Here is a 24,006-nt window from a genome sequence, read left to right on the forward strand (position 1 = left end):
AAGGCACACAGAGACAAACATCCTCACTCCACATCCTCACAATCACACCTAGGGGCAATTTAGAGAGTCCAATCAACTTACCATGCATGTTTTTTGGAATGTGGGAGGAAACCGGAGTACCTGGAGAAAACCCACGCAGGCACGGGGAGAACATGCAAACGCCACACAGGGAGGCCGGAGCCGGGATCGAACCCACGACCTCTGAACTGTGAGGCGGATGTGCTAACCCGTTGACCACCATGCCGCCCCTTAAGAATACAATGGAAAGTAATTGAAAAACCCCGGCTATGTGTAGACAAGGCCTAAAGTCTCCTCTTTTGGAGTTTAAGTGTAAAAGAGAGCATACTCAGTCAAACAGTTATTTCAAACCAATGTACTTCAGGAAATGATCACATTTCGCCTAATTAGTATGAAAATTATTATTTAAGACCTCTGTATGTCTTTCCTAACTTTCAAGTATATCTGCGTTGCGTTATGCTAAACACACCCAGTTTCCACACTTCATAATTTGTGGGTAAATTGAGATGAGATCATCATTTTTCAGTATATACAGTCATGAAAAAATATTTGGCTTGTTTTTGTTTCTTGTTCAATCTCGTTCAAATGTACAATTAAATAATTTTTTGGGAACAAATATAGCCATGAGAACATAAAATAGCTCATAAGAGTTTAATTTAAAGAAGAAGTCAACCCCCAATTTTTTTTCAAGAATATGTTCTATGCATGCTCATTGGTTGAAACAAGGCATTTTGATGAATATTGCTTGCGCATATAGGCGTGTTTCGTTTGCGTGGTAAAGTGACTTTCATAAAGGCCCATCGAGAATGCTCCGCCCCCTCTGTGCTGATACCTACGCTCCGTCACTGGCATAGACAGAAACCCCTTTATTGAGTCTGCCATTCATCTGCAGTCCGTCTATTAGTCTATTTTTCATGGCGAAGCTCTGATGGCCGCAGTGAGCGCGGGGAGGAAAATAGTCGACACAGCACTTCGCAGAATTGGGAACCCCACTTACCCTCCGTGTGAACGCACAAGTGAAGGGCACAAGGGCGCAAGTGTGGGTATTGGGATTGGGCTATAATTTCTGTTCAAACATCGTCCAGCGAGCATGGGTGCTCGTGAAAGTTTGGTTGGACTCGGTGGCGGTTGTCGTTTAAAATATATATATATATATATATATATATATATATATATATATATATATATATATATATATATATATATATATATATATATATATATACATATATGCACGTCCGCCTCACAGTTCAGAGGTCGTCGATTCGATCCCGGCTCCGGCCTCCCTGTGTGGAGTTTGCATGTTCTCCCCGTGCCTGCTTGGGTTTACTCCGGTTTCCTCCCACATTCCAAAAACATGCATGGCAGGTTAATTGATCACTCTAAATTGCCCTTAGGTGTGACTGAGTGCGAATGTTTGTTTGTCTCTGTGTGCCCTGCGATTGGCTGGCAACCAATTCATAGTTTCCTCCGCCTACTGCCCGAAGACAGCTGGGATAGGCTCCAGCACGCCCCGCAACCCTTGTGAGAATAAGCGGTATCGATAATGGATGGATGTATATATATATATATATATATATATATATATATATATATATATATATATATATATATATATATATATACATATATGCACGTCCGCCTCACAGTTCAGAGGTCGTCGATTCGATCCCGGCTCCGGCCTCCCTGTGTGGAGTTTGCATGTTCTCCCCGTGCCTGCTTGGGTTTACTCCGGTTTCCTCCCACATTCCAAAAACATGCATGGCAGGTTAATTGATCACTCTAAATTGCCCTTAGGTGTGACTGAGTGCGAATGTTTGTTTGTCTCTGTGTGCCCTGCGATTGGCTGGCAACCAATTCATAGTTTCCTCCGCCTACTGCCCGAAGACAGCTGGGATAGGCTCCAGCACGCCCCGCAACCCTTGTGAGAATAAGCGGTATCGATAATGGATGGATGTATATATATATATATATATATATATATATATATATATATATATATATATATATATATATATATATATATACATATATGCACGTCCGCCTCACAGTTCAGAGGTCGTCGATTCGATCCCGGCTCCGGCCTCCCTGTGTGGAGTTTGCATGTTCTCCCCGTGCCTGCTTGGGTTTACTCCGGTTTCCTCCCACATTCCAAAAACATGCATGGCAGGTTAATTGATCACTCTAAATTGCCCTTAGGTGTGACTGAGTGCGAATGTTTGTTTGTCTCTGTGTGCCCTGCGATTGGCTGGCAACCAATTCATAGTTTCCTCCGCCTACTGCCCGAAGACAGCTGGGATAGGCTCCAGCACGCCCCGCAACCCTTGTGAGAATAAGCGGTATCGATAATGGATGGATGTATATATATATATATATATATATATATATATATATATATATATATATATATATATATATATATATATATATATATATATATAAATAAATAAATAAATAAATAAATATATATATCCATCCATCCATTATCTGTACCGCTTCTCCTCACAAGGGTCGCGGGGCGTGCTGGAGCCTATCCCAGCTGTCTTCGGGCAGTAGGAAACTATGAATTGGTTGCCAGCCAATCGCAGGGCACACAGAGACAAACACCCGCACCCACAATCACACCTTGGGCCAATTTAGAGTATCCAATCAACTTACCATGCATGTTTTTGGAATGTGGGAGGAAACCGGAGTGCCTGGAGAAAACCCACGCAGGCACGGGGAGAACATGCAAACTCCACACAGGGAGGCCGGGGCCGGGATTGAACCCACGACCTCTGAACTGTGAGGCGGACGTGCTAACCAGTCGACCACCGTGCCGCCTATATATATATATACATATATATATATTTACGCTATGTTGAGAGTCAAATGCTGAACATAATAGCTACAATTTAAAATATTCTTAGACCGTGATAAAACAAACTGAGGAAAACAGGTTAACATAATCATTCCCCACCAAAAAGCTGATTTAAAGCATATTATATTTGACATTTAAGTTTCTCATCAAGTGGAAAGAACAAGCGGAGAAAAAAAACCCCATCACATAACATTTAGGAATCACTTCTACTGCAGCTACAGTTAAACTTCGTCTCAGGACAACAATAAATTTAGACAACAACTACATGTTTCTGCATTTTTTGCACAGATGATCTTACATTTTATGTTGCGGACAGAAAATAAAATTGTGGAATGACCCATATACCTTTTGTCACAATTGACTCAATTAAAGTTGGGAAACACTGCAATAAAGGCATGTATCTAATAGTGTGGCACAGCATCTGTCTTTCCTTTGTTCCATTTTGCTGTGTATTTATTGACGACTGTACAGTATATACCTGTGCTGCCCCTTTAAGGGGAAACACTTGAATCTAGGCGTGTTTCCTGCTGCCACTGACTCAAAGTCTCAAACAGTGAATCCGGCATCCTGCGGGTGGAGAGACAGCACACCAAAGCAGCTATTTTCGGCTTCTCCATTGACATACTTGAAGTATTTCGTCTTATATTTTTATGAGAAGATAGTGATCGTTTACTGATGATAGAGGCTCTTTTTAATTAAGAATGTATTATTATTTATTTTATTATTTTTTTTATCAATGGAAGCTGCTTGCCTTGTCAAGCGTTGACTATTAAGCTAGGTCAAGGTTCGCTTTCCACGGGTGGATTTATTATTTGTGGAGAGGCATCTGCAGCCAGCGCCCGTGGATGAGTCTTCCAGCTAGGGCGTGAAGGAGCCGAGGTTGTTCTTCGCGTCGTCGTGGGAATGAGTTGCCGCAGAAAAAGACCGCAAAGTGGAAATCAACACTGCTGATGACAATGTGACTGCATCCCTCTTCTCTCTCTCGCTCTTTTTTTTTTTTTACTCGAGATCATGCAGAAATGTGTCACGTTGCTCAGTGAGTAACATCTGCATGTTTTTTTTTTCAATTTTATTTTTTAAAATAGTTGAAGTGTGATCGTCATGTCGGCGGTGATGATAAGCAGAAAGGTGCGGAAATGGGAGAAGCTGCCGGGCAAGAACACTTTCTGCTGCGATGGACGAGTGATGATGGCCCGACAGAAGGGAGTCTTTTACCTGACCCTCTTCCTCATCATCGGAACATGCGCCCTCTTCTTCGGCTTCGAGTAAGTCCGATGTCATTTACAACCACCCTTCAGTAACTTATTAACAGAAACATTCTCCCAAACATCCAGAATGTTCCAGTCAATGTTAAATTGAGAGGAATTCAAAGTTTACTGTTCAAAGAAGCACATTAACCCCCCCGCCCTAAATTCAATCAAGAAATTCCAGAAAGAAGTCACTTAAGTGGGTAATTAGGTGACTTCTTTCTGGAATTTCTCTGATGAAATTACGCATCTCTACAACACCAGAATAATTCTGTTTGTCGTCCTAAACAAACAACCAATTAGAGGCTTCACTTAGATAAGCAAATGTTTCCATATTTACACCCAAAATAGACCATTATTGTTGCACGAATTCCTTCAGCTTGTCTGAGAACGCTCCCAAAGCAGGGCACACACATACTGACAATGAGCCTAATTTTAGCATTTTCCCTCACTTGTGATCAAAATTAGCCAATGATGCATGTATCTGGAAGATTAGCTTGTGTTTTAAGCATTCCCCCCCGACCCCATCTGCTTGGAAAATGGTCTGGGCCAAAAATCATAAATGTTAAATCTGATCAAAATTGTTTGAATATGTCAGAGTGATTGTCCTGTGGTGTGGGGTGTGTTAGCCACTTTTTTTTTTCTGCCTGAACTGCTTGGAAAAGGGTCTAGACCGAAAATTGTCCATGAGTTATTAAACCTGTTCAAAAATGTTTGCTTATGCCTTAATATGTCTCAAATTTTATCCTGAGCAATTCATCCTGTACTGTGAGGTGTGTTAAGAGTGACGATGAACACTCGACAGCAAGGTTCAGTTTTAGTGTAATGCAAAATACATCTCAAATAAAATATTAGCATTGTTGCATTTAGTGGGCACACACACCCCTCTTAGCCCCTCTTCCCATCAAAGTCAGCAAAGGCCAGATTCTCGGATGCCTCTGAATGATTATTCCGATCAATTGTCTTGTGTGTAGAGTGCTTTAAAATGTGTTTATTTTCTCAACAATCTGCTCATAAAACTGTTCAGGGCGACAGTCGTAAGTGGTAAACCTGTTCAATATGGTTCAAAATTTCAAATACGTATGACTCTAAAGATTATTCTGAGTGATTATCCTGTGGAATCGGGTGTAGAGTGATTTTTACTCCCTGGTCTGCTTGGAAAACAGTTATAGTAGTTATTGTACATGATAAATCGATTGACAAAACCAACAAAGATTTGCAAAAATGATTTATGTTTGAATTTTTGCTCATGTGTACGATTTCTCGCGTTTTAGAAATCGGTTAAGATGTTTGGTTTTTTTCTTAATTTACAGTATTTTTTTTGGTTCTTCCTTCTGGTCAACAAAAGACAAGTGAAGACCTAGCAGTGCATTTGTTGTGCACAATATTCAGTCTCTCTAAAGGTTTATGCCTGACCACTCTCTTTGAGGTGTTAAATATTTAATCACTTTTCTGTGAGACAGAAATTCTGGCCTTTATTTGAATGTTTTCTCATCATTCCAAGACAGTGGAATCATATATTCCTCAAACATAAGGGAACGAAAACTCTGTCATGTTGTCTTTAAAAAGATGAGTGATTCATCAGTTGGATTCTTAGATTTCACCCACAAAAAAGGATGAGAGAAAATATGTAAACTCAATGTCCAAGTTGTTTTTGAGCTGAAAGACTAATTCTTTATTTAGATTTTTGGATAAAAGTAACAGAAAGCATAAACCAAAAGGCCTGTCAAATTGTTTTTGAAAACAAGACTAATGCCCCAACTGGATTGTTATATTCCACAAACAAATCTTAATCCTATCAGGAGGTTTTTGAAAACAAAAGAAAAGCAGTATCCCATGTGGATTCTTAGATTCCACAAACACATGGTGGATCCGTTCGGACGGAGTCTGTAAACCCAGATCTGACTGGGCTGTTATTGAACAGAATGTCAACATCTTAAATGGATTCTTAGATTACATTCACACAACTAATCGGAAATGCCGTACGTGAACCCAAAATCTGTGGAGTCGGCAATGTCGCAGGCTGCAAAGTTGTGCAATCTGCAAAGATGGTTGGTTGGGTCTGTGAACCAGATTGTTCCAACTATGTAGATATGTAGTCTATGTATGGCTGTTGAGCTTCCGGTGCCCCGTTTGAATCCGTACCATGTCCGTTTTTTTTTTATAGCAATGTCAAAGTTCGTTTCTTCAACTGCACAAACATGGTTTATCCTGTCAGGTTAGTTCTCAGAAGATGAGCATCTCAATTGGATGCTTAGACTCTACAAATATGGTGGATTGGGTTCAGGTGCTGCATGTGAACTCCAAAACCGGTCATGTTGTTTTTGGCTAGAAAAGTCATAGGTGTTTTTAAAAAATTTTTTTTAATTCCATGAAGTCGGCCAGTTGACCAATATGTGAACCTATACACTGTCAAGTTGATGTAGTTGTCACTCCTTTTATTTAAAGAAGGGCAATGTTGAAATAGGATTGTTGTGTTTCACAAATATTGGTTTAAACACAGTACAAGGAAACCTAACAGTGTAATGTTGATTCAGAAAAGGAGGAATCTTGACTGAATCCTTAGATTCAACAAAAATGGTCAATTGGGTCATTTTCTGCTTGAAGGCTTGAACCTCTACCCCTCGGGTAGTTTTTTTTAACAGAACAGCAATGTCACAGCTGGACTTTTCTATACCACAAAAATGGCCTATTGGGTCTTTGAGTGGATGTTTGCTTTGTGAGCTTGGCACCTGCCCATCTCATTCTGCTCTGCTCTTTAGTGGCCCTTTGCATTTTTTTTTGGGAGTGTGGACATAAGGATCTGTTGTGTGCAAAGATGCGAGATGATGAGGATGATGGTGCCCACTCAGACTGGGCAAGGCTCTGCACAGACTAATGACTGGAGGGTTGTTTGCGTGCCACGTTCATATTACAGCGCAGCTTAATTATCTCTGATGGAGGGATAGATATTAGGGCTGAGACCTGGGTGGGTGTAATTTCAAAAGTCATCAGTAGACTGCGTGCTAAGAAATTTGTGCGAAAACACCCCAAGACTTAACATTCTGCAAAACAGCTCACAGTGCTGCCTCAAAGTTTGAGATTTGTTTGTTCCACTCACTCGAATCTCAAATCATCTTTCGCCTTTGAAATGAATAAACATGCCATTAATCTTTTCCAGCCTCCCCAAAAAAGAACACATGCTTTTGTAACGTGTAATTTTAATGAGAAAAAATGAGCACTATGTGATACTGTCCTTTAAAAAAAAACATACAGTAATGACAATTAGATAGTATTACAAGAAGGTTTTTGGCACTTGGCGATTGTGCTGCCGCCCGACTTGACCCCTTGTGGCAGTATAAGACAGACAGATGGATGTACTGTACATGGATGTCCGTGCAGTATCGATGTCTCCGCTCCCCTCACCTCCTTGCAGTGGATAAAGAATATATGACTGTGAGTACTGCTGAATTGTACTGTTTGTGTTCAAACGTTAGTTGCTTAAAGGTTTACATATGCGTTTCCCATGATGTGCGATTATTTGCATTAAGCTCGTGGACTAAAGGCTTTATCTCAATTTTGCCATCACAAGACAAAGAAAAAAATGATGGATCGTATCTCCAAAAAGTTGGGTAATTCGTATCTCAAGGCACTACTGTATTTATATTGTATACCATGTGATCATTCAATTTTCTTTTCATGTCACGGAGTTCATCGATGTCTTGCAATGCAAAATCACCATTTTGTGTGCAAAGTTGAGCCAAGAGCCCCACTGGGCCAAGGACAGTAGAACAGAGCAGACTGTGTCCTCCTGACTGGCTTTGATCCAACTGCAGGCGAGCCGACGTCTCTGTTTTGTCAGCAGCTGTGGGCCCTGTTTTTAAGGGAACCGCTCTTGAGCTAGTGTTAAATTGTGGAAGCAGAAGGCTTGGTACACAAGCTGAATTGAGCTATTTGCAACGGATAAACAAACGAGAAGGTGCATCCAGGTTGTTTGCTTGCTTCTGGGATGAATCGATTTCTTTGCAGTGCTTGTGGGCTTAAACTGTTAGTTTTGTATCCTCTGGCATTATGTTGATCCTTTTCTTTGGAAGATTACAGGTGCTGAGTTCCAAGAAGCTGCAATTGTCTCAAATTTCAGATATAAAAACAAAACAAAAAAGCCGTTCGTACTTGTTCACTGGCAAAATCGATTAACATCAATTTTGCCATTTAAGTGACATCATTGTACTCTGCTTAAAACATCTACTTTTCGTTACACTTTGGCCTTTTAGACCTGAGAGTGAACATTATTTCGAAGTTTCTGATTAAACTTTGAAAATGGTAGTCTCGTGTGTACGTCACAACCAAAACAACAATGGCCAGATGAATGAACCATTCGGCTTTCAGTGACCTCCATTAAACCTATTTTACTTCTCCAAGAAACACATACACTGATGAAAGGTTTTGACAATCATTTTGGATAAGCCCTGCAAAGACAAACGGTTGTTATGCACGTGCATCGTGTTTTGTTGCATAATGTCATTGCTAACCACTGGCTTGGCATACATTTTCAGGCGGTCCTCAGTTTATGGCGGTCAACATAAGAATACATTGTCATGTGGCACAAGATGTTTTATGCTTTTATGTTTTATGTTTTAATTTGTTTAATAGTCATGGCCTTTGTTACTGCGTTGAAGTAGGTTAGTGAGATACTAAGGTGTGTTTATGGAGAAATTGAAGTTACCAGATGTAGTAGTCAGTCACATGCAATGGTTTACTTTACTTCTGAGTGAACCAACTTATGAGTTGTTTTTTAAAATTGTTTTAGGATGAGTTCTTATTCAGACAATTTTTAGCTTTGACTTGCAAGTACGAATTTAAGATACGATCTCCAGATAGTGAAAGCCAACTCAACTCAACTCACTATACAGCAAGCAGCAGTTGGGCAGATAATTAAGTTCCTAAAAAAGAGACTTTGAGCAGTTTAATGGAACGTCATGTTGAATTGTAGTTGTTGTTGTCAAACTAAACCAAAATAATACGTTTCATATTTAAAACAACCACATCACTTTGACTAAGGGAATCCTGCCATCTTCATGCTATATAGCATGTATAGCACAATGTTATAACACTTTAAGATACACGTTGAAAACAGAAATGGTGCAACAACAACTATAGACAGACAATCTAACAATACCCACAACCTTATATTCTGTCAAAAAGATTAAAATCACATCATCTTACTGAGTCACTTAGTTAGTCAAACTCTTCTGCATTGTGACCCCTCCTGGTGGCCTAGGCATGCTTACCAGGAGGAGCGTAATCTGTGGCTGCAACAGATTAATGGCATTTCCATTCATTTCAATGGGCCAAGTAAACACAAGAATTACTAGCGCCTTCACGGAACGATTGAAACCCGTAAGTCAAGGCATCACTGTATGTGCAAGCCATAAGTAAGGCTAGGTTCACACCGCAGGTCTTAATGCTCAATTCAGATTTTTTTGAGAAAAAAAATCAGATTTTGTTGTGTAAGATTTCACATTACGTTATAAATGTGGCCTCAGTTTTGTCTGCTGTATGAGCACACGCGTCACCAAAGTGACCCGCATGCGTAGAAGAGTCGACGTCACTCACGACGAGAGGAGAGCGGCGGCACTAAAGAGGAGCCAGGATGCCAGAAGCCGTGATAAATCATAAATGCGTGGATAAATGGCATTATAATGGTGTACGCAAACAAGCCAGAGCTAGAAGGTCCCCCGTACACTGCAGTCTCCTGTTTGGGAACATTCTAGCTTTCCTGTTAAAATCGCCAATGGGGAAAGGTACGGGGAAAGTCCCAAAGCCGTGTGCCGACATTGCTACATGAGATTGGGGCTATGTCGCAAGTAACGCGTCTAACATAATAACGAATATCCGACTTTGAATGTTTCTTAGACGAGGAAGTATTTTTAGCCAAAAATAAAATACAACAGCTCTGTTCTTCATTCTCCGCTGCTTCTCTCGTTAGCCGTACGATGCAGTCATGAACGTCGAAAACATCACAACTCAGCAAAACACAAATCCAACCACAGCACAGATAACCCATTTCTTTACAGTATGCTGTTGAAAATTTAAAGATTTCAATGCCTAAAAAGTGTAAATAATTCCAAAAAGACTTGAAAGTTACTGTATTAGAGTTTTAATACAGTTATCAATAATTGTAACTGTTATTGTATTTTTTTTCATCACAAAAAGTGTATATGTACTGTAATGACCACTTGTCTTTAACTTGAATACTTAGATGTGCCATAGGCTGTTGCTGCTGAGTGTTTAAAGAGTTCAGTGTCTTATTAATTTACAAAATTAAGAGATCTTTATTGTTAGTGTATTTTTTTGATTCTGGTGTAATTTCTTGGAATGTCACCCGAATGGTTCACTTTTTTTTTTTTTATTAAAAAAAAAAATATAGCATTTACTTGTCATCTTTTCAAAATAAACATATTTTTAAAAAAAGTTGGTTTTTTTTACCGAAAATATACCGAACCGAAGTTTCCAAGAAACCGAACCGAACCGAAATGTGATTTAGCGTACCGTTACACCCCTAGCATTTAGGGGAAATTACGAGGCGAGGCTAATCTGCCTCATTTCATGGAGACATCACTAACGATTACGTCATAACCGTGCGTAAAAAATGAATCGATCCGAGCCGTGGCTGAATTACTACAATTGCCATAAATTTTAATTTTATGCTTCATATTTCAAATGGGACTAAATTAAAGTCAACACTCCAAAAAACTTTGCAGATTCGATCCTCCAGCTGTCAGCACTTTCCCTCCGCCTGCGCGCATTGCCGGATATATGTGACCTGGCCGCTCAGACCGCGGTCGCATTAGAAATAAACGGATACATATCCGATTTAGGACCACATATGAAAGCGACCCAGGTCGGATTTGAAAAAATCGGAATTGAGCCGTTTAGACTGTCATAAAAAAAATCAGATACAGGTCGCATTTGAAAAATCTGATCTGGGTCGCATTTACCTGCGGTGTGCTCCTAGCCTATGTCACAAGTCTGAAACTTTCAAGCAAGTCCCAAACTGCTATGGAAAAAGTCAGGCAATCCAAGTCGAGACCCCATTAAATTTCAAGCAATTCGAGTGAAGTAATTACTTGGGTTAAGCAACTCATAAATCAAGTCATACAATCTTGCTCAGTATTCGCTCATTAACCACTGCACATTTGTATCTGGGCTTGCGTTAGTTAGCAGTCAAAAGTGATGGCATTTTTCCACAAATACAACATGCTACTGCTCATTCGTAGTTAGCAGCCATATTTTTGGTTTACATTTGACTATGTCTGCATTATGGCCAAACCTTGTTATCTCCAAGTGGGATATTTCCTACTTTCCAAGCAGCCTGAATGCAGCATGAGCGGTGCCTGCTTTGGCAAATGACATGTTGTGACGTGAGACTTGAAAGCAAGTGCACCTTCACTTGAACTGCTTGTGCATTAGTGAGCATGTGTGTGTGTGTGTGTGTATGTAAAACACGTTGCTGACCGCATGCAGCTCTTGGTGGAAGGATCAAACAACGGGAGCATGAGGACAGTGTCATATGTCTGTCCGCCCCAGGACATCAGAGCATATGCGAAGATACTCTCTGTTTTTCTACGGTCGCTTGTGTGTGTGTGTGCATGTCACCGGGCGGAAGCTCATGGTGTGTCCTGCTGTCCACTCAGGGCGTGTTGCATGAAAAAGGCATTCAGAGCTGAGCCCGCAGAGAGGCTGCAGATCTTGTAACAGACATCGGAGCTTCCCTCAGCATCCAGCCCCACCCTGTCTGCTGGCCGGCCAATAGGAAAGTGGCGGCTGGGTTTACCTCATTCAGCAATAACTTGATTAATGGCCCCCATGCTCCATTTATCTGACACACATCTACAGGCTTTGTCACCGGTTTTCTTTCGAGGTTTTTTTTTTTTTTAATTTTTTGACAGATTTTTCAGTCAATTTGTATAGATTTTTTTTTTATTTTTTTTTCGCCAGACAAATCATGCACAGCTTTCCACACTGAAAAGAACACGTACAGTTTTTTTCACTGTGGGTCATATTAACTGATCATTATTCTTATGATGCAACCACTCTAATCCTATATTTAATCCTAGAAAAATGTCAATGACCCTGCCTCGCATGTATTATCGCTCTCATATGGTATTTAAACATTGCGTAACCAGCAAGATGGATTTAAATGGGGAGAACAGATTGTATCCTTTCTATCTTCAGACTACCCACTTTCATGTACTCTGGATTAGGTTTTCAAAGAGTTTTGAAGGGCGCCTTCATACCAAGATAGTTACTCGATGGATTAACTGCCAGTTTGAAGTTCACCATTGCTTGCGCTATTTGTACACCTGAGCTCACAAAAGGCCTGGCTAGAAATCTGATAAAAACAGTGTTATCATTTCATAACCTTAACCGCTTTTACTGAGGTATTTCCTCAGTCTTTGAATAGTTCCAAAGAGCCCTGAGCATACCCACTCACAAGTTACAACTCACAAGTACTTCATTCAGTCCATGTCTTTTGCGATCAAATACGATTCATGCTGCATGCTGACAATGCTTGGTTTTGAGGCGATGCAGTTCTACATTAAGGGATGGGCATAGTAATCGATTAATCACTTGTTAAGAATTCTGATTATTTGGGGGAATTTATTCTTAATTATGTCTTGAAGCATTTGAGATCAAATGGAGTGCACTAGCCTAGAAGCAGTGGTCCCAAACCGAAGGTCGGAGGGCCGCTTGGTAATTATCTGAACAGATAAAAAAAAAAAAAACCTATTATTATTGGAGCAGAGCACGTTTTGGCACCCCACCAAATGAGGGTTTACTGATCTAACGGTTGTAGCGGAGCATATACATGACGTCACTAAATGTACGTTATCACCTGGGCGGGAATGTCCACATGCCCTTAGAGATGTTTGGTGGCCTGCCAACGAAACATCGGGCGGACATTGCCAAAAGAACAACATCTATGATAAGTTCAGCTACAAAAAAACCCCAATAAAATAAACAATAAAATGCATAGCTATTATTATCAATCAAGGAACTATAATTGAATGTCTATTATTTTATACTTTTATATACAACGAAGTGAAACACTGCCTGTGAGCAGTCGCTTTTCAGTGGAACCTATCCTCAACTATTTACTGGCAACTCCCTAAGATGCTGCCAAAGCCTTGACTAATAGGAAAGTAGTAATTGGTGTTCACAAACGATGGATTTGTCATGATTGCTTCATAATTGGTATTTGTGCAAGTTTTGATGGTGACGTTCAAGAACTTGCAAAGGTTGTGTGAGGTTTTAGCTGCTATGAGTACAAAAAGCTCCACTCTCATCACATATTTACCAAGGTGCATTTGCCAAAGGACAATAGAGATTTATTGTTTTTTTCTTCCTGTTTTATTCCAGCCTCTGCCCTAGAAAAGAAGCAAGCAGTCTAAGTGTATAGATGTTTATGTGACGCTGTTGTGTCAAACTCACGGCCCCGATGTGCATCTCCCGGCACAGTCACTTACATTATGCATCACATTGCATGACTCTGGCAAGGCGGGCACAGCTTGTAATGGTGAGGTAGTAATATGGGTTGATGTGTCACTGCGGTGTGAGAATGTGTTTTAAACCTGAGTAATTTGAATTACTTATACCTCATTTTCTATCTTATTTTGTGGGCTCTTATGTTTTGTTTGCAGGGAGAGCCGTGTGATCAAAGTCCTTGGTAGACGCAACCCTAACCACAATAAGACAAACACGTGAAAGGAAGGAGCATAGATGTGTCCATTATAGCTTTATTGGCTGCAATATAAACAGCTGATTGCAGGATTTTTAGCAAAGTGTCATCCATTACCTAACAATAAATCGTTACGTCATTTGAACCATATGCAAGGTTCAAAACATTACTCAAAGATTGTTTGGTAAGTCGCAGGGCTGGGCGATATATTAGATGAGTTGCAAGTTTCTTTTGTTTTTCGACAATGACAATGATCTTCCTATTTTTGTGAAGAGAAAATTCTCTTACCGTGCTGACAGTTGCGGCTGTTACTGCAACCTTCCTCGGAGCTGTCACTGCTTCCACGCGACGTGTCTAAAAAAAGCTCATAAATTGTTATTGTATCGTCATCGGGGTATGAACGTTCAAGATATTAACATTGAAATTAGGATGACATCAGTGACGTGACCTTGCCACGCTTGCGTTGCATGTACAGCTCAGCCCAACCAACCACATTCCTCCTTTCAAGTTTGGAGCTGATCCGCAGCCGTAGCCAGCCAATGACAATTATCTTGCGGATGAGGGGAGGGAGGTATAAACTGGATAGCACGCACGCGAGAAATTCACTTCCGTGTTAGCGACAGTTGCAAGACAGCCCTGTAGCTGTCAAGTATATACGGTACACATATATTGTGTTTTAGAACATTATGTGACCATATTTATAATCTCACAATTACCAGTGGATAAAATAGTGGAGCTTGTTTTAAAAGTGTACAAACAGCCCGTGCCTCCATTCAATTGATTGGGAGTGAGCCTCGTCTTTCAATATATCCACATTTTCCTCATGATTATCTGTAGCAACACACGTCTTCGTTTTCTGTCAGTCTTTTGTGGATTAAAAAAAAACCCAGCAGCAACTTGTATTGTATTTGCAATTTTTTTAAATGATTCAAAATTGTCAGGGTTGTTAACAGTAGTACTCTTCTGTGGTGTGTCAAATTTGTAAGACATATTTATTTTCACTTGACAGTGACTCTAATAATGGTAAAAATGACAGGTGAAGCGCATTTGCGATGTGAATCACCTTACACATCTCATTGTGAAGCATTTGTCTTCTAACTTGTGTTCAACCTTATATGTAAGAATGACTCATCGCAAATAATTTTCCGTCTTGATCTACCACTAACGACAGAATAAGCTCTGAACATGCACTTTAATAAATTGGTCAAATGCATCCCACTTTGCGCAAGAAGCCCAAACAAAGCCTTCGTAAGATGAGTGAGGAAAAAGGTTCCCTGGTGATCAGATCAATAAGCCCTGCAGATGAAATCATCCGCCCTCAGGTATCAAGCGGGTGATTAAGTTCAGTTTTTTTCTGTTCACTCGGTGAGTGATGACCTCACAGTGTCACCGTGGCATCATCAGCCTGCTCCTCGGCTGTCCAGGAAGCGCTCGCGTCCAGGCAGGAAGTGCGGGCCTGATGGGAATCAATGATAGTGTGTGACTCGAATGGCCACCAGTCAACTACGGGCATGACACTTCATCAATCGGCTGCTCTGACAAATGGCCCATGTCTCATAAGACGCTCGGTCCAGAGGAAATGACTTGCAATTTGTTTGAACTCTGCTGCTTGTTTCCTATTGTGGGGAAATAGAGACAGATCAGACCAGTTCTGCAGGTGTGTGTTCTGTCTGCATGTTTAGATATTTGGATGTACTGACAGCACAAACTGGTTGACTTTGTTTTTGGTTGTGGTTTGCTGACTGTCAGTTTTTTTTAAACACACTTTTATTTATTTACAGTAAACCCTGTCTATTACATGGGATGGCATTCCAGATCCACCCACAATAGGTGAAAATCTGCAATATGCAGTGGTTGTAAAAAGCAGAGCTGGGCATTTTACCCAAAATTCGCAGTCCATTTATTGCCTTCCGCCTACAGCCAGGGTATCCTTCCGCTGTCCGTCTATCTACCATTTTGTCCGGCCGGGCCAAATAGTAATCACCTTTAGGCCGGTCCGCTTTATCATTTTAAACGGGCTTCCGTTAGCGTCTCCAATTACCGTCTTCGACAAACTATCACTAGCACCCCCACCGAAACAACCCCCCACCCCCTGCTTGGCGATACAGTAGTTGAAAAGAAAGACTCACCATGGCATGGAAGCCTCACCGCAGCCAGACTAAATGCGTCTCCTTTTAGGACCTTTAGGCACCTTTGAGGATCTCTGCCGCACACAACGCAAAACGAAATGCTCACCGCGGACATTGAAGCCTCACCACAAAAATAAACGATAGACGGTGGAAAAAATGGGCTTCCGACTATGCTTAGTCCAACTATTTTTTTAAGTTTCCCATCTATCGTGTAAAATCTTGATCAGAATGGGCTTGATCGGATCAGAATGGGGTGTGTACATAAAGCATTTTTATTCTGATCAGGCTTTTAATTCGAATAAATGTGTCCATGCAAACACAGCCATTGTTAAAACATTCAAAAGATGGCCAGGGTCTGGAACAGTTTGTGTTGATTCTTAGAGGTTTCACTGCCTAGTGATTTATGCTAGTGTGTCTCTCTAGTCCTCCAGATTGTGAGGGCAGTGTGGCATGATGTTATTTATTCTCAGCTCTGACTTTAAGATGTCATAGTTTACGACCTAATGTCCAGAACAGCAGTTGACGATGCAATATCCCACCTTTTTACGGTCCGTATTTATGGATGGCAGGAAAAGGTCCACCACCACATGTACCACTTCTGCTCTTTTTTTCCTGTAGGTGTCCGTACCTGGCTGTCCACCTGTCCACCGCCATCCCAGTCTTTGCCGCTGTGCTTTTCCTCTTTGTCATAGCCATGCTACTGAGGACCAGCTTCAGTGACCCAGGTGTCCTTCCTCGCGCTCTCCCAGAGGAGGCCACATTCATCGAGATGGAGATCGGTGAGGTTATGTAAATTTTGAACACTACACATTAGCCTTTTTTGCAATTCATTTTCCATTACCACAGGAACCTGACCACAATCATCACTTAAAACAGGCATGTCCAAAATCCGGCCCGGGGGCCAAATGCGGCCCTTGTTGAAAATTCTACCGGCCCGTAGCCTCTAGCATACAATTATTAATGAGTGGCCCGTCAGTTGTGTTGACCACAGTACAAAATACATGGAAAAAAAAAAACAAACAGCTGTTTTATATTTCACCACCAAATGGCAATAAACCTGTGGCCGCCCTCTCGGGTGTTTTCAGAAATACGCTCCGAGTGCGCTCTCTGCCCCTCCGAAAACACCACTCTCAAAGTTGTGTTAGTTGTCAGAGTGGACCCTTCGCTGCATGACCTTATGTATGGACCTTTTTCAGCCCATTTCTGAAATAGAGACTGTAGCGAAGAAAAAGAAAGTTGACCGAGAGGGTCGTTGTTTCCAAAACAAGTGGAAATTGTCATATTTTTGCACTGAAATGCGAAACAATTGTGTTGCTAAGTGACTGTGGCTGCTTTCAACAAATTCATTATCAAGAGTCACTACCCGACAAAACATGCAAACTACGACGGGGTGACTGGTAACAAATGCCGTGAAAAATGTAAGAAACTTAAGCTGAATGGTCGGCCCTCATACATTTTCACCAAATCTGTTCCTTTTTATACTTTTTGACACCCCTGACTTAAAACATTCAAATCTCAAATGCTCTTATGCTATTGAAATGAATGGAAATGCCATTAATCCGAGAGAGACTTAGTGTACTCCAAAATATGTTTGCTGTAGTTGTATAATTACAAAAAGTTGAGCGGCATCAGTGGAGTAAGTTCCAAGCCTCATGCCGCAGTGAACCATTTTGCATTCAAGCCGGATGAACACGGTTTGCCCACTAACATCAACGAGCTGGTTATGTACGTTACATTTGCGTTTAGAAAGACGCACCACAACGAACCTCAAAGTCCATTTCCCAACGGCTTCCATGTAAGGATGCCTTTGTCCAACAATACAAGGATGAATGTGAGGCCGTAAAATGACACACGGTCACAGTTGGCATTACTTTGTTTAGCAGCTTTATAGCGAAAGAGATGCAGCCAAGAAAATGCTGCAGACTTGATAGGCAGTACAAATTGCCTTAAGAAATCCCCAGCAGTCATTCCAGCCCTGTACACAGGTGGAAGCGGATATTCTGAAGGCGATAAGACATTCCTTTGTATTATACCACTACAGATATGTGGTTGGATGTCTTATGTGTTATTATTTAAGTGCGCTTATTGTGAACAGAACTTGAGTCTGTTTTATTTACATGTATTTAATCTAAGCTATTTTATTTATTGTTTTACATTTCAATATCACTCTTCAATATTCTTGAAAATTAAATTAATTGCTTTTACAAAGAATATACTTGAATTATTATGCTCTAATATCATTTTACCAGTGGGATAGATAAAAAACATCAAAAATGCTATCGTTTCTGTGAAAATGTATTATCTTAAAAAAATTGTTATTTTAACAGGCCTAGTGATAGATATATGATGAATAAATAAACAAACTCAAGTCCCCATCTCTCGAAGCAATTCTATTGCTCAGTCCCTCGGCTGCTCTTTATGACCGAGGAAGTAAACCACAGCGCAGTATTTCTGCAGCGGTCCTTATTGGTTTCCCCCACCCCTGCACGTGAGGTTGCTCAGTCTTTGTCTGTGTTAAAGATTCACAGCGTCCTTCAGCAGCCATCTCACTTCACAAAAGCGGTCGCGGGTGGAGACTCGTGATAGGGGATGGCTGTTAAAGGGAAGGCTGAGCCACTCGCTCCTCTGGGGGAGGGGGGAGGGGGGACAGCTGGCAACCGACGCTCCCCTCTCTCATCAGCACAGTGACTCATTCAGCTTCCCGAATGGCAAACCCAAACACACACAAAAAAAAAGGTTGAATTATTCTCATGATGAGCTCCTGCTTTTTCAGCCATTTTAAGAGATGGAGTAGAACATGAAGTGATCATTGTGGCAATGGATTTTAGTGAAGCTTACTTTCTTTCTTTTTTTAATACTCATTTCTACTATAGAAATAACACCCAGTATTCAATAATGTGAACTAGAATTTTTTTATTTATTTTAAAACCGGCTGGTTTCAGTATAGAAAATGGATGGATAATGGCAAGTATTTTATGTGCACTCCCTCTAAAATCCACTGTTATTTGTCACATGCATACAGGTAGTTGTAAAACACGCACTGAAATGTACCTCAGATCCAGGGCTGTGGATTACTAATGAAGTTAATTATCTAAAAAAAAAAAAAAAAGTAAAAAAATCTGGGTAATATGTGCCTGTCTCTGTGAAAGTTTAATGGAATGGATAATTCATGTCTGCCTGTATCGGTCTTGTTGTTGTAAATAGGATTATTAAAATGGTTAAATGTCCTTCATACAAACGAAGAGGGTTCTTCAGTTATTGCACCTTTTTTAGTAATCCAGTACTCCCTTTAATGGGAAAATACTCAAAAGATTAAAATGTGACTTTGTGAAGACCCTGCAATCCAGAAATGCCTAGCTGCTAGCAGCCACACCATCGGAACTGCTGGTAAATCTGCAGCCTTGGTGCTTTGTCAGTGTGATGGCACATGGGCCCCAGGGCGAAGGCTAATATGGAGTATGAGAGTAGCATCCTCTCGGAATATGCGATGCCGCTCGGCGCTTGCAAATTGAGCTGGTCTGCCTCGAGGGAGTGGCAGCGCTTCCTGTGATTCAATCACTTAATGTATTCTCTCCTGGTTTGTCCTCCATGCTACTGTATTCTACTACACTTCACCACTGTAACATACTCAAGATGGATAATTGCCTGCAGTTAAACTGCTCTGGGAGTGGAGAATGCAGGTGATGAATAGATGAACAATATCGGACAAAAACACACAGAATGGCCACAATGTTAGGCACACATGCATAATCTAATGCAGCATTTTTCATAGTGTGGGACGAGCATAAAATTTTTTCCACAGCTATCTTGAAAACGTAACAGTTACTTTACTGATTACTTGAGTTTTTAAAGTAACTTAGTTCCTTTACTAATTATCTAATTTGATTATTTGATTTTAAATGTAACTTCGATTACAAGTTCATTATAATTAATTATACAACTAATTATAGAAAAATATAAATATATAGATATAGATAAATAGATATAGATATATACACATACAGTATATACTGTATATATATATATATATATATATATATATATATGTATATGTATATATATATATATATATGTATATGTATATGTATATATATATATATATATGTATATGTGTATATGTATATATATATATATATGTATATGTGTATATGTATATATATATATACTGTATATATATATGTGTATATATATATATATATACTGTATATATATGTGTATATATATATATATATATACTGTATATATATATGTGTATATATATATACTGTATATATATATATGTGTATATATATATACTGTATATATATATATGTGTATATATATATACTGTATATATATATATGTGTATATATATATACTGTATATATATATGTGTATATATATATACTGTATATATATATATATGTGTATATATATATATATATATATATATATATACTGTATATATATATATGTGTATATATATATATGTGTATATATGTATATATGTGTATGTATATATGTGTATATATATATATGTATATATGTGTATATATATGTGTATATATATATGTGTATATATATGTGTATGTATATATGTATATATGTGTATATATATGTGTATATATATATGTATATATATGTATGTATATGTATGTATATGTATATATATATATACTGTATATATATATATACTGTATATATATATGTGTATATATATATATATACTGTATATATATATATATGTGTATATATATATGTATATATGTGTATATATATGTGTATATATGTGTATATATATATGTATATGTATATATATATACTGTATATATATATATATATATATATATATGTATATGTATATATATATATACTGTATATATATATATGTGTATATATGTATATATATGTGTATATATATATATGTATATATATATATATATATGTATATATATGTATGCGAGCACCACAAGTGATAGGTGAGAGGATCATTGCATTAAATACAAATAAATTAAATACATTAATTAAATGCAAATCAAATGTAAAACATGCAATACAATCAAATATAACAAAACTTATATTGTGATGGTTTTTGGGGGGCTAGAACAAATTACTGGCGTTTCGATTAATTTAAAAAGGGAAAATTGATTTGATATAAAAGTAAACTGAGTTACGAGCTTGGTCACAGAACAAATGAATCTTGTAAGTTAAAGTACCACTGTAGTTCCAATGCAACTGGAACACACATTCAGTCTTAACTGAAGACATTTTTTTCCGCAGAGGCCGCCAACGGCAACGTCCCCAGCGGGCAGCGACCACCTCCTCGAATCCGCAACGTTGAGATCAACAATCAGATTGTCAAGCTCAAGTACTGCTACACGTGTAAGATCTTCCGGCCGCCACGAGCGTCCCACTGCAGCATCTGCGACAACTGCGTTGGTAAGCGTCAGCTGATCTGCTTCATTGAAGTGGTTTATTTTTGCCCTTGAGAGATTGACGTGGAACTCATTGCTTTTGACTAAAGTGTGGCGAAAAATAGCCAGTCTTTTTGCTTTCATGGTGGTGATTTCAAATGACATCTTTATAAATAGAATTAGAAAAACACAAACTGATCCTAACCGTCATACGAACACTGCAAAATTGTGCTTTTCTTTTTCTTGAATCATGAGTGCCTTTTGTAAACACGCAAACACACAGTCGGCACTGAGGGCTTTTGTATTCAAGCCTAACCAATCTCAGTTTACATATCGTGTCCATGTTATTGTTTATTCAATGCGTGTTTGTAGAAGACAAATTCTTAATGCTCTACATTCTTAGTTTGATTAACACATACTAATCTAATTCAGTTATCTTTAGAAATCGGCGCACTGTGTCTATTTACAGTACATGACCACCAAAAAAACCTATTTTTAAGCTATACATCTCAAGGTAACTTCTTGGTAATATTTTCCTTGGTGCTTCTGAAGGGGAAGGCCAAACAGTTTATTGTAAATTAAAGTGACTTAGACTTTAAAAAAAACCCATTATTGACCTATTAGGAAATAATGAAAATAGTAATTGTAAAATGTTTCAGGGTAAAACGGTCACCATGATAAAAGTGTTATTAATTGTGCAGGCAATCCCATATTAACATTCTTAACCACATGATGTTGCTCATTTATGATGAGTTTAGTAACTTCTCATGTATACTCGTCTTCTCAACACCCCTTGTTGAGGCTTGAGTTGTGCATCGTTTGCATTTGAACGATCGAACGATCCTGAGTCCTGCTTCGTCCTTGCAACTCTGGTTTCAAGCGATTGTCAATTCTGATTCTTTTAGGGGGCAGCGCCAAAAATGCTCGCATGATTTAAATCAGGGATCCCTAAACTAAGGATGGGACAATCCGTGTTGTTTGCCTGCATTGTTCTTAGTACTTACTTTCTACACTGAATGGCAAGTCAGAAGAAAATAAAAGTTCATTGTCATCTTTCACTTCCTTATATTCAGCTGTCAGGCATAATTTGGAAAGAGGCTAACGTCAAGGTCATCTTAGCCCCCAGTTTAAATGAAGTGGCTAACCAGTTATTTTGGGATCAAATCCTCTGAACTACTCTGAATTTTAATTTTCATTAACTTTATTATGAATGTCTCACAGAGGCGTTTTTGCCCAATATCAAACCATTGAACTTGAATAAATGTTATGACTGTCTGATGCTATAGGTATTTAAAACAAAAAGAATAAGCATGATATGCTGATGTTAGTACATGATGGCAGTTCAAAATTGTGTTTCAAAATGTACTCCATTTTCTACTTAAAAGCAAAACTACCTTCATAAATAATTATACACCAACATTTCTAACAACACAAATTGCCCTCCCCTATGAGTATGAGTAATAATGAACATAATTGTTGTCTTTATTATCCACGTCTCTGTGTACAGTCAAGCCCACCATGGGGTTTCATTTTAGTCAGCCTTGTAGCTTTGCTTTAATAAAAGCCTTTATGGCAGAGGAATCAAAGGCTACTCATCCAGTGCTATATAGCCATCATGGATGTCAACACCCGCTGAAGCCTGAGCATGCGTAAATGAAGCTTATCTCCAACAAACTGCAGCGCCTGGTACCTTCTCCTCGCTACACTAATCTTGCCTCATACCTCCGGTGCACCATTTGCCTCTGTGTTTGCCATCAATTGTTTTGAGAGCCTATCCTAACAGGAATGTTTGAGCAGTGAACAATGCAGGTTTTATGATTTTTGAGCAAGACAGTAGATTTGAAATAAAACAATGAACATATTATTGAACTTTCTATAAGAGGACGAGACGACATTTTTTTAGGTCTGAGCCATCGCTCGGATGATTTTATTGACTTTGATTTGTGAGCAAAAATTCGAGATACAAGCGCTGACATCAAACGAGTTGATTATGCCACTCACAGTTCAAGTGTTTGTCAAACTAAGCGGAAAACAAAGATCATTTCAAATTGTGGAAAGTGTGATAACTTAATGCTAACGCACAATGCAAAATGCCATAGTGATGTTGCAGTGTTATAATAACCTTTTAAACAACCAATATTTGAGAAGAGTAGCAACACAATTGCTGGCAATTTAACAATACTCTTAGCGAGAGAGATGAGTGTTTTAAGTTTCGAGCGTGGTCTTGGAAAAAAAAATTAACTTCTCAGTCAAGGTACCACTGTACAGTCATATTACTATATACACACACACATAAGAAACAACAAACAAAGAAGAAGAGTAGAATTTACTCAATTCAATTGTAATCCAAAAATGATGGCAAGTGCTACTTTACATTATTTGTAATATGAGTGCACATTTGTCCACACATTTTCAGAAATTGTCAGATAACAAAATGGTTGTCTAATCGTACACTTGATGGGTGGTCAGACACCCCAGAAAACCATTATTCGTCCAGTAACCATGCTCATAACTCTAAACACTCGTATCTCAAATCATCTTATCCCATTGAAATAAATGGAAATGCCATTAATCCATTCCAGCCTTCACCCAGAATAAATGAACATTGTTGTAAAGTGTATATTAATTAGGGTGGAAT

The 24,006-nt window shown here is 39.1% G+C and overlaps 1 protein-coding gene across 1 annotated transcript in view; it reads left to right on the plus strand.

Moving 5' to 3' along the window:
• Positions 1-3,416: 3,416 nt before the first annotated feature.
• Positions 3,417-24,006, plus strand: part of zdhhc9 (zDHHC palmitoyltransferase 9) — a 41,003-nt gene continuing 20,413 nt past the window's right edge. The window contains exons 1-4 of the mRNA XM_086023399.1: positions 3,417-3,836; positions 3,964-4,143; positions 16,594-16,754; positions 21,235-21,393. Of these exons, the coding sequence (XP_085879525.1) occupies positions 3,980-4,143; positions 16,594-16,754; positions 21,235-21,393 (484 nt within the window). The 5' untranslated portion in view covers positions 3,417-3,836; positions 3,964-3,979. The remainder of the gene's footprint in view (positions 3,837-3,963; positions 4,144-16,593; positions 16,755-21,234; positions 21,394-24,006) is intronic.

This window comes from Filicampus tigris, chromosome 2, assembly GCF_054856515.1.
Source record: "Filicampus tigris isolate MCC_2025a chromosome 2, RoL_Ftig_1.0, whole genome shotgun sequence".
NCBI classification, from domain to species: domain Eukaryota; kingdom Metazoa; phylum Chordata; class Actinopteri; order Syngnathiformes; family Syngnathidae; genus Filicampus; species Filicampus tigris.